At 41.4% G+C, this 12,791-nt stretch overlaps 1 protein-coding gene across 1 annotated transcript; it reads left to right on the forward strand.

Moving 5' to 3' along the window:
• Positions 1-8,141: 8,141 nt before the first annotated feature.
• LOC134436665 (zinc-binding protein A33-like) lies at positions 8,142-12,551 on the forward strand. Its single transcript, XM_063185977.1, has 6 exons — positions 8,142-8,233; positions 8,792-9,192; positions 9,310-9,405; positions 9,521-9,802; positions 10,514-10,613; positions 11,978-12,551. Exons 2-6 carry the CDS (start codon positions 8,797-8,799, stop codon positions 12,520-12,522), a joined length of 1,419 nt encoding a protein of 472 aa, XP_063042047.1. The 5' UTR covers positions 8,142-8,233; positions 8,792-8,796; the 3' UTR covers positions 12,523-12,551.
• The last annotated feature ends 240 nt before the right edge of the window (positions 12,552-12,791 follow it).

Raw genomic sequence — 12,791 nt, forward strand, 5'->3', positions numbered from 1 at the left:
CCTTAATAGGCCAGTTGAGGTTTGTTTTCCTCCAGCCCTGGGGTCCGTTTCTCAAAAGCATCTTTGCTATCGTCATTAAAGCAAAGTCCTTCGTAAGAGCGACGCAACTCTCTCTCGACAGCGACGCTCACCACTAAATCCTAGGGAACGGTAAGACGATCTTAAGACGGTCTTAAGACGATTAGCAACGACAAGGATCGAGAAACGGACCCCTGGTCTCCCAGGGCATGTTTGGTAATGTGAGATTTACATCAGTAGGGATTCTACTGTGAGCCTTCAGCCTTATAGGGATCATGTATTTTTTCCAAATTGTTCACCTTTAACACCAAAGAAGTCTCTCCCACTGTTCTGTCTCAATAAAGCCAGCCAAGAGTATGTCAGGCCTAATTCTGACAAAAATGAAGGCTAATGGGACTCATACTCTGAAGTCAAGATCCCAAGATCAACCATTTTAGAACGGATAGCATCAAAACTGTATGGTGTTGGAGATGAAGAATGTGAAAAAAGAGAAATGGTGCCTAAAGTGAAACGTGGTACGTATACAGCTCTTATGAGGAGCTACATGCACACTGCAGGTGTTTTGAGGGCTTTTATCATTGATTAAATCATGAAGTTAATAAACATGTATTGCTCTACGAATAGCGAATATATGTCACCATCTCTCATTGATCTCATTGTTTTTCATTGTGTTGCTTTCCATGATTACAATAACCCTAAACATACACCTAAGGCCAAAGTCGATTTTCTGGAGAGGTGAGAGTGATTCAGTGATTAAGTACAAGCGGATTCCAAAAAAGTTGGGACACTTTGTATTTTGTGAATAAAATCAAAATGCTGGCATTTTCAAAACATCCAATATGTTAATAAGGTAGAACATTATGTACAGACAACATATCAGTTGCTAAAGTCGAGCAGAATTATTGTTTTGAGGTAATTATGTGATCATTTAAAATTTGACCCATGCAACAAATCTCAAAAAAGTTGGGACAGGGCCAAAACATGTTGTAATAGTTGGATAATTCTAGAAATAACACAAGGAAGAATATTTTAAAAGGAACTATATTGACTGCCAACATTAATGTACAACTAAAATACCATCACAGAAAGGCTGTGGCACTCAGCAGCGAAGATTTTGAGGGACTAATTACTTATCTATTACACAGAAAGATTTAATTATCAAAATTGCAGGCATACAGTATAAGACCTATTTCCGTAATATATAGTTCTGTGTAATCATTGCATGAGTTATGAGATCATGACATACTTGTGGTCAATAAGCAAACTATGACACTCCAACAATGACAGCTCTCGAAAAAATGACCATAAACACAACACTTGATTAATGCACATGATGCAAACAGTGTTGCATGTGGAAAAGCTCATTCTATGGAACTAGGAGACATGTGAAACTGTCCTCTGATTACAGGATGGAAAATATTTAATCCTTTTTGAAAATGATGGAGTCATGCACCCTCCAGGTTATAGAAAATGAATACTTCAGCTTGATTTAGTGGTCAGTCTGAAAGACAGCATATACGATGGTAAGGGGGTGCAGAGGTGACTTGGTTCGGGTCTTCTTACTCATGTAGAGCATTAAAATGAATGTTGAATGATACATACAGACTTTAAACAGCAAACATAGCTACGAAGGCATTATATTTTGGAGAACCGCCTTTAGATATTGTCCCCTAATGGTGGCAAATTTAAATCTCTACTATGTTCCAACTGAGTGGTTCCATCATAAGCGTAAACAGGTCACAAAATTGTTTTCTTGCAGTCAGGATATGCCCATATTAAGCATAACAAAAAGGTAAACAAGTTGAAGAACACACCTTTCAGTTGAGCTGCTGAAATCATGTCTCGCACATCAATATATCTCATTTTTGAATAAAATTATGCCATCAGTCAAAGTATTTAACTGTTCAGTCTCATCCCTTGTGTTGTGTTTAGTCTTATCTAATATAAAATGCATTTTATTGGCCCTGTCCCAACTTTTTTAGGATTTGTTGCAAGGGTGAAATTTTAAATGATCACATAATTACCTCAAAATAATAATTCTGCTTGACTTTAACAACTGATTTGTTGTCTGTACATAATGTTCTACCTTGTTAACATATTGAATGTTTTGAAAATGCCAGCGTTTTGATTTTATTCACAAAATATAAAGTGTCCCAACTTTTTTGGAATCTGCTTTGTATGACACCTGATCTGCGTATTTGAAGTGTTTTGAAGTGACTTATCTGCTCATTTTCACATTATGTTCGATAGGCGAAAAAACTTTTGTTTTGTGAAAATCTGCCCTGTCTGTGGTCAATAAAGGGTCAATCTTTCTTTGGTGCATGAAATTTATTTTTGTACATTCATTTTCATTCGGGAGGGTTGTAGCTTTCATATGAGTGACTTCTGAAGTCAAGTGATTAATTGAAAGTCAGGTTATTAGCTGTTATACCAAACAGATGGATAGGCGACAACTCTTTTGGAGACGGCTGTATATGAGTGAGAGTCTGAGGGGAGCTAACAGCTGTTTTCTGATCCTGTTTACATGTAGCATCAACATCTTCATATTCATATATTCTTTCCCATTTTGGGTCAAAGGGACCAACCGGAAGGGGCAGGGACTTTGGTCCCGAGGTCATTTCCCAATCCTTCCCCAACATTCTCTCCACGATCCGTTCCGGACTTTCTTTCTCTGTCCTATCTCAAATTTAGGCACCAAGACCTAAAGGAAGACTTTGAGGGAGGCCATCAGTACCATTTATTAAGGATGTTGCAAAATATGCTTTGAGTGACACAATACAAATCATGCCATGATCCCTCCATTACACCCATTAACCCTATGGATGGATGCAAGTCATAGTGGGCAGCCATGGTCTGATTGGTTAGGGGCTCAGTCTTGGAATCAGAAGGTTGCAGGTTCTAATCCCATACCATGCATGGCTGAAGTGCCGTTGAGCAGGACACCTATAGCCCCACATAGTGGCTTCAGGGACTGTGTGCAATCAATGCCATGTAATACTGTAACTGTAAGTTGCTTTGGAAAATTGTCAGTTAAGTGTAATGTACTGTAATGTAATGTCAAAGTCTACTTCATCCTATATTTTCCTCGTCTTTATAGACCCCTGTCTTTTTGATGCGATGTGAGGCTGAACGTCTACCTATTATTTTCTAAAATGCTAAAATGGGCAAAACAATTCTTAGTCATATCTATAAGGAGGGAATGGCTTTAGGATGTATGTGTGTTCTCTGTGTGCACGTGCGTCGTGTGCATGCATACTGTGCGTGCTTGCAATTGATGAACCAAATGCTTGTGTTTCCACACACTGTATTACAGAGATAGCAATGGAATGAATGTCTATTCATGTTTTATACAGTGAGACCAAAGACAGATTGTATGTAGATATTAAAATAAATTCTATTCTATTTTATTTTATTCTATTATTTGTGTGTGTGTGTGTGTGTGTGTGTGCGTGTGTGTGTGTGCATGTGCATGCATGTGTGTGTGTGTGCACGCGCGCACGCGTGTGTGTGCTCTTAATGAATCAAACAATCTCGTGCAACTTCTCCCAGACTCTGAACTTGAGGTTGCCCAGGTGCTTTGCCACATTGATCAGAGCTCCTGAAAGCTTCTCTGGATTCTGCAGTGTGCACTGGGCTCTGGAATAACATTCAGGAGTCAGTGCTGCTGTGTGGGTTTGGGTTCAGAACCACAGACAAGAGAGAGACAGGAGGCACATCACTCACCTTTTCACTGTGCTCTTGTAGTTCTGGAAAGAAATAGAATATTGTTAAACCACCTTGTTTTGCATTTATCTATTTTATTCATTTTGTGAATTGCATTCATCATTACCATGCTGTTCAACACACTGTGCCACATACTTATTTAGAATAGTAATGACATAATGGGGAAGATGAGAGAGACAGGAGATACATCCCTCACTGTAACTTGTCCAGGGCCTGGCCAACACCATCAGTGGCCCTGCCAGGGTTGGACTGGCCATCTGGCATAGCGGGCATTTCCCACTGGGCCCCGCCCCCCGCACCCTCGTGGTGCTGTTGGAATATTGTATGGAAGTGATGTAAGAGCAGAGCTCTGTGGAAGATGAGTCAATTGCACCACCTGCAGGAATCTAGAGGTAAGACATGCAGGTACAGGTTCCCACTAGCCTGATTATCATTGACTTTCAACTCTCTTTGAGACTTGGTCTGACCAAGAGCACAACAATTAACATTTCCCAAATGGTATGGCTGGCCCACCTCCCTTAGTTTGCTAATGGCTGTTTGCTTCCCAACAAAATGGGAGGAGCTCCAGGTTTTTTTTTGGGAACTCAGAAACGATATTTGTCTTGCTCTTGGCCTGACTAGAAGCAACACTTGAAGGTGTTGCGTCACTAGTATGGCTTTCAGGGCGACCAGAACGGAGCCGGTGTCGGTGCTCGCACCAGTTACGTTCGGCACTAAAGTGTTTGTCTGCGAACCGCCAGTGTTCATACCGGGCTCTGAACTTTTTTCGCACGTGACTGTGTTACCCGGATGAACCTGCTGACGACCACGGTGTCGTCACGGTTCGCAGAGAAAAACCTAGTATTTTGCGGTTCGCATTGCGAACCAATTTTCCGGTTCGCGAACGCAAATATCTGTGGCGTGAACACGACGGTCGGTTCGCGATTAGGTGCGGGAACGGGCTCCAGCACGGTTCTCAGTCGGCCTGAATGCGCTATAGGAGGGACAGTCTGGCTAGGTTCCCACTCTCCTGTTTTCAGAGATGGGCCTAAATAACAATTACGATATCCTTATGAACCAGAAACTGGTAAAGCTCCTCAGTTGTGTAAGGAAGCGCCTCCAAGAAGTTATCCAGTTGCTTACAACTTTTTTTCAGAACCTCTGACCATTCCCAGCTTTTTGGTTCACTGTCATTCTTCAGTTCAGCTCGTTTTCCAGGTCTGAACCTTGCAAATGTTTGTGCAGTGTGCTTGTGAACTGTGATGTTGTAATTGACATATACAGTAGTCAATTATGTAGGTTCTGCTTCCTACTAGGGTATGATACTAGGGCCCTTAAATTTCATGGTTTAAAAAGTTCTGTATAGTTAAAAAATAAATAAAAGGTAGGGTATACTGTACTGCTTGTGTGAGCATGGTCTTTTGTACCTGAATGAGAAAGGAGGGGGGGGGGGGGGCACATTAAGGGGACAACTGCAGTTAGTCTCCGAGCATCTGTCTAGAGCAGTGTTTCCCAACCTTTATTGTCTCGTGTAGCCCCAAGCCTTTTCGTTGTGCCATGAGTACCCCCTAAGTCAAGTTCTATTTCGCTTTCTCCACCCCAATGTAACTAAGCTCCATATATTTGTTAAAATATTTTTTTTCCAAGTACCCCCTGCAGTGTGCTCGCGTACCCCTAGTGGTTGGGAAACACTGTGTTAGAGTACATTACCTGACCAGGCGGGCGGGTTTTTCTCCTAAATCCATTTTTACCCGCACATGGCAACCCTAAGCAGCCCAATTGGCAACGCTGTACTGCACCTGGCAACCCCTTAAAGGGACACTGTGTGATATTTGTAGTTGTTTATTTACAGAATTCATGCTGCCCATTCTCTAATGTTAACTTAATCATGAATACTTACCACCACCATCAAATTCTAAGTATTCATTATGACTGAAAAAAATTCACTTTTCATACATGAAAAGGGGATCTTCTCCATGGTCTGCCTTTTTGAATTTTTAGCTGCAAAATTTTTTTAGCTGCAAAAATGACTGCACTTGGACCACCCCACAAAATATTTGTTCATTACTTAGTAAACTTTCATGTACATATCAAATTTGGCAATAGGCAGCCCAGTTTCAATGAGCAGCATAGTTGCAGTACCTTTTTTGACCATTTCCTGCACAGTGTACCTTTAACGGTTTCTGGCACGCTACACCATGAGAAGAACTCAAGAAATTCTCCAAGTATTACAGCATAGACTTATTTTTTTAACTTCAATCCCCACTATAGAGACTTTTTCATGGTTAGATTTTTCTTTGTATTGTGTGAACTGTATCACTGAACACTTAATGGTCTATAAAAATATGTATTGCTTACACATCTTGTATTTGGTGGAAGACAGATGTTTTGTTTCACTTCGGTTTCGTTTCTCAAGTTTGTGTGTGCATGTGTGTGTGTGTGTGTGTGTGTGTGTGTGTGTGTGTGTGTGTGTGTGTGTGTGTGTGTGTGTAAATAGATATTTGCCTATTGCAATATGCTGCCATCTTTTGGTCATTAGTTGAAACACACATGCACACATGCATGGAGAGAGAGAGAGAGAGAGAGAGAGAGAGAGAGAGAGAGAGAGAGAGAGAGAGAGAGAGAGAGAAGGGGAGAGAGAATGGATGAACTAACCAACAGTGGATTATACCGCAAGGTATAGGCGGTGACCAACATTTTCAAGGAGGTCATGAGTAAGCGGTTAGGGGCTGCATTCCAATATGCGACCTTGCGTCCTCCACTTGAGCTTGTGGCCTCGTACCAGGAAGTAATATGTCGTGATGACATCACTAACAACAGCATTATATTTCAATATCTCGCAAAAGCTCAATTGTAAAGTCATTTTCTCATTTGCAAACTGGATGGTGAATGAAGTATAGTCCCCCAAAAATTGTTGTGGCTAGGCTGACAGCGGGGAAACATAATTGTTTTCTCCACAGAGGAGGGGCCAGGAGGCGGGGCGAGGCCACAAGCACAAGTGGAGGACGCAAGGTCGCATATTGGAATGCACTCAGGGTGTCAGATGGTGGCCAGAGTTACAGTATAGGTATTGTAACTATACTGCTCATTGAAACTGAGCTGCTTATTGCCAATTACTAAGTAATAAACTAATACTCACTAGTATGACCAAAGTACTGTAGGTTTTGTAGCTAAAAATATATATTGCTGGAAATTCAAAATGGCGGACATCCCCCTTTTCATGTATGAAACGTGCAGTTTTCCTAATGAATACTTAGAGTTTGATGGTGGTGGTAGGCCTAAGTGTAAGTGCTTATGAAAGAGGTAATTTGTGAAGTATGAAATTTAAATAAACTACTAAAAATATTACACAGTACAGTGCACCTTTAACAGTGATTTTCATGTAGCCTACTACTTTCAGAATCTCATGACAGCTCAAGGTAATATTACTAAATACAAGTAGCCAACTTCCACTTAAAGCACAGAGTCTATGTCAATCTCTATACCCCGTAGTGACCTCCAAGCATGCCATATGCACCAGAGCACTATATGGGGACACAAAAAAATCTGACAGCAGCTTTGTCTTGTGTTTGGCTCAGGAAGATCACATCATCTGGAAGTAGGGGCCAGTGTTAGAAGAAGACTTGCGTCGAAACGAGTGGGTCTCTGCTCCCATGTTTTTAAACTTATTAGCCATGTTTCAATAAAGGCTTTTTAATATTTTTCCCCAAGACGAGTGCCTTGGACTCCCTTTTTTGACAAGGATATGTTCATGTTTGGATGTCCACACATCCTAGAAAGGTAGGGAGACATCAGGCGGGGGGTTTTTTTGGGGGGGGGGGGGGGGGGGGGGTCAAATTTGAAAGGTGACATTGTGTAATAAATTGATAATAATGCACATGAAATATGTTAAAATCCCTGTATAGTAGTGATAGGTGTGTTCGTGAGGTTCTAAGCTTTCCAATGATATATAATGTTCCTGGGTTTACACCATCTGGATTTTAAACAATTGCGGAATGAAGATCAAGTTGAAGTTCAAAGTCATTCGGGTCGCCCCCGGGTCGCCTTACAGTCAAGTTACGCTATACAGGTAAAACCTGCTTCACTTCATTTTTTTGGTAGCACGCATTACCAACAAGTTTTTCTCCTGTGATCTCAGAGGCATTGGTGCAATGGATCCCATCCATTTAATGTTTTAAACACAAGGCCTTTTATAAGGTCACAGTGTTTGTACTGTAAATCCAGTTGGCAGGAAGACTTTCTCTGTTACTCTCTTTCTCTCTGTATGTGCACTGACTGAATAGACTGACTTGACATGTTCCTTTTTACACCTCGACCTGATCTGCAGTGGCATTAGAGGAGGAGACAACACTGTCAATCAATTGTTTTGAGGAATTTGCTGACCTACCTGCTTCCGATTCTCAGAGTCCCTCCCTCTTTGCATCTCCTTCTCCCTCCCCTTCATTTGAGATGAGGAAGTTGAGAGAGACTAGAATACAGAGGGCAGCTATTTTTCCTGGCAACACTTGAACAGGTATGTGACTCTTTTGATTAAACAGAAGTTATTGTTCTTCTGTTGAACTACTTTCAGAAGTAACTGGGGATGCTTTGTATTAAAATAGCCTATGTTTAGACTTAAAGCTTGGAGAGTGTTTGTTATTCCACTAAATCAAAAGTGGAAGTAAATGAGGTGCAACAGATGTCAGGTGTCAGGTGCTGGTGTTTCATAAGTACTCAAAGTTTGATTTAAAATTGTGGAGCTTTCTTACACTGTTTTTTGTCACATGTTCAATCTAAGTTGATCTGATATCATATTTGGTGAAAGAGATGAGTTCCCATTTTATGAATTTGTATTATCTGTATGATAAATTAGGTTAATAACATGCGCTCATCTACCTGTATTGCAACACACACGCACGCATTCACACAGGCACGCACGCAGGCACGCAAGCACACATATACTGTACATAGTTGAATCTAATGGAATGCTGTAGACTATCCATGGCAACGAATTTCTGTTTTATCAATGCAGACAATGCAGATTAATCTAATGGAATAGAAATCAATGTGTTTCTGTTTTATTTTGTGAAAGAAACAATGGCATCAAAGCTTGAAGAAGATCTTACCTGTCCTTTGTGCTGTGACATCTACAAGGATCCTGTCATACTGATGTGTGCTCACAGTGCCTGTAAGGCCTGTCTGCAGCAGTTCTGGGAGGGGAAGAGATCCAAAGAATGTCCCTACTGCAGGAGGAAGTGCTCAAAAAACTTTGATGTCCCAAACATTGCGTTAAGGAACTTGTGTGAGACCTTCCTACAGGAGAGGAGTCAGAGAGCTTCAGAAGGGTCTGAGGTGCTCTGCCTTCAGCATCGTGAGAAACGCAAGCTCTTCTGTCTGGAGGATCAAGAAGCAATGTGTTTGATTTGCAGAGACTCAAAGAAACATAAAAATCACAACTTCAGTCCCATAGATGAAGCAGTACTTGAACACAAGGTAAGAATCTAGTAGTGAAAATGGTGTCCAGTAACCTAACCCCTTTACTACAGATGCAATTTTGCGATAACTAATTGTTTTGATACTGTGGCCTAAAATAGTGATCATTCCTTTCAGGGAGAGCTCAAGGCCAAATTGCAGCATTTACAAGAGAAACTGAAGAAATTAGAAGAAGTTAAACTCCTCTGTGACCAAACTGCTGCTCACATTAAGGTGAGACATGTTTCAGAGAAAGATGTTCATTTGAGGGTTGGAGATTTACTACAAATTTACCTGAGTAATTATGACATTCATTTGTGTTGTGTTATTGTTATATGCTTGTTTGTAGACTCAGGTCCATACCACTGAGAAGCAGATCAAGGAGGAGTTTGAGAAGCTTCATCAGTTTCTACGAGATGAAGAGGTAGCCAGGATAGCTGCACTGATGGAGGAAGAGGAGCAGAAGAGTCAGATGATGAAGGAGAAGATTGAAAAGCTGAGCAGAGAGATCTCATCTCTTTCAGAATCAATCAGAGCCATAGAAGACGAGATGGAAGCTGATGATGTCACATTCCTGCAGGTAGGTTACACTCCGTCTTTATGGAGGGAGATTATTATTGTGTCTTCGCCTGTCAGAAGGTAGCCTACCTTGGGTTGTCCAGCTGTGTGTCAGTCTGTGAGTTTGTTTGTTTGTTTATTTGTTTGTTGTAATGAATCAGACACACTTGTATGAAACTACTTTCCCATTTGTTAAGCACTTTGAGTTACATGCCTTGTATGATACAGTGCTATACAAATACAATTATTATTATTATTATTATTATTATTATTATTACTGAATTACAATCAATGGTTTGGCATTTTAAAACAGGTATACAATGAGACGGCCTGAATCGTGAAATCATACAGAATCTTTTATTTCTGAACCTCCCAACAGATATAACCAGTAACCTTTTCTCTTTCTTTGTCCATCGTTGGTGAACAGAGCGGTTAGTAAAAAGAAATCAAAAGATAGCATCACAGACTGAGAATATAACAGTATAATACATAATACACATATGCATGCATGCGTGTATCTATGTCATTGCTTCTCTGCTTAAGTACATGGCACAGAGTGTTGAAAAGCATGGTATTGATGAATGCAATTCACAACATGAATAAAATAAATAAATGCAAAAGAGGGTGGCTTTAACAATATTCAATTTCTTTCTAGAACTACAAGAGCACAGTGAAAAGGTGAGTGATGTGCCTCCTGTCTCTCTCTTGTCTGTGGTTCTGAACCCAAACCCACACAGCAGCACTGACTCCTGAATGTTATTCCAGAGCCCAGTGCACACTGCAGCATCCAGAGAAGCTTTCAGGAGCTCTGATCAATGTGGCAAAGCACCTGGGGAACTTGAAGTTCAGAGTCTGGGAGAAAATGCAGGAGATTGTTCAGTTCAGTAAGTAGCAGAGATGTGGACTTGTGAAGTTGTGACTTGTGACTTGGACTGACTTGTGACTTGAATCACAAATCACTCGACTTGAGACTTGACTTGCCAATATTAGGAATGACTTGTGACTTGACTCGACTTGTACGCTATTGACTTGAGACTTGGCTCGACTTGACAGTTTTAGCTTGCAATGACTTGCAATAGTGCTCCAAGTCAATGAATATATTATTTTTTTGCTTTTGTGTGTGAAAAAGAAAGAACAAATAACAAATACCTTTAACCAGTCACAAACCATGCTTAAAAAAATATGATCAATTGTGGGTTGCATGGTCACACAAAAAAATTAAAGCTTGTCTACAGCCATGATGTAATGGTTAGGGAGTTGGGCTGAAGATCACAGAGTTGCAGGTTTGAATCCCACCCTTAGACCCACCTCTCCCTACACCTCCATCCATGACTGAAGTGCCCTTGAGCAAGGCACCTAACCCCACATTGCTCCAAGGACTGTCACCAATATGTGCGTTGGATAAAACATAAAAGTAATTTAATGACTAATTATAAACCGTGGCAAAACCATGGTTAGCTTTCAGAGTAAAACCATGGTTCAATTTATAGTTAAACCTAGTAAAACAAAAAACCAATGCCGAACCATGCTCAAAAAACTGAAATCATGGTATACAATGGTCGATTTTCGTAAGGGACACGCAAAGCAGTGTGGAGAGGTAATGAATTTATGACCAAATGTAATTGTCAATATTGCACATAGAATACAAGGTGACTTGTTATGGACTTGGAAAAATTAAAACTTGGACTTGGACTTGACTTGGCTTTGGCACGACTTGGACTTGGACTTGACTTGGTGAAATGTGTCTTAACTTGTGACTTGACTCGGACTTGATTGGAAGGACTTGAGACTTACTTGCGACTTGCAAATTAGTGACTTGGTCCCATCTCTGGTAAGTAGCACACACACACACACACACCACACACACACACACACACACACACACACACACACACACACACACACACACACACACACACACACACACACACACACACACACACACCTCATCAGGCATGCCCCTGTCCCTTCCCCACAACACACACAAACACGGTCATACCGGGCTCTGCACTGTTCTGTATGTGCCCATTTGTTACCCAGATAATCCTGCTGACATCCACATTGTTGTCATGGTGCGCAGAGGAAAAACCAAGTGTTTTTCGGTTCACATCGCAAACCAACTTTCTGATCCCACACGCTCAGACTTTCGGTTCAACATTAGGTGCAGGAAGGGGCACTGTCACAGGTCTTTGTCGTCCTGAACGCATCTTTAGTGTTCAGCTTCTGTGTGTTTTCTTCCTCTCTGCAGCTCCTGTTACTCTGGACCCCAACACTGCACACCCACTACTGATCCTGTCTGAGGATCTGACCAGTGTGAGGGTTGGTGATGAGAGACAGCAGCTGCCTGATAACCCAGAGAGATTTGATAAGTATTGCAATCTCCTGGGCTCTGAGGGCTTTAACTCAGGGACACACTGCTGGGATGTGGAGGTTGGGGACAACACATTGTGGATTGTGGGTGTGATGGCAGAGTCTCTCCAGAGGAAGGGAGACTTCAGATCCTTGAGTGGGCGGTGGTTTGTGGGTTATTATGATGGTGAATATAAAGCGTATGCCCCACCACAGCCCTCCACTCTCCTCAGAGTGAAGCAGAAACTCCAGAGGATCAGAGTGCAGCTGGACTGGGACAGAGGAAAGCTGTCATTCTCTGACCCCGATAATAACACACATTTACACACCTTCACACACACTTTCACTGAGAGAGTGTTTCCATATTTTAGTACTGGTTGTAATGCCTGTTCCCTGAAGATGCTACCAGTGAAGACCTTGATAAGAGTAGAGCAGCACAGATAGAGCAGTGTGTCTGTGTGTGCGTGTGCGCGCGCGCGCGTGTGTGTGTGTGCGTTTGTGTGTACTAATAAATCATCACATAATCACTAATACATTATTTGGTGTAAGACTAGTGTTGATATGCTCATGCTGTATTCTGTTATAATCCTTTATAGGCTAGTTGAGGTTTGTTTTCCTCCAGCCCTGGTCTCCCAGGGCATGTTTGGTAATGTGAGATGTACATCAGTAGGGATTCTACTGTGAGCCTTCAGCCTTATAGGGATCAGAATGCC

Source organism: Engraulis encrasicolus, chromosome 20, assembly GCF_034702125.1.
Source record: "Engraulis encrasicolus isolate BLACKSEA-1 chromosome 20, IST_EnEncr_1.0, whole genome shotgun sequence".
NCBI lineage: Eukaryota > Metazoa > Chordata > Actinopteri > Clupeiformes > Engraulidae > Engraulis > Engraulis encrasicolus.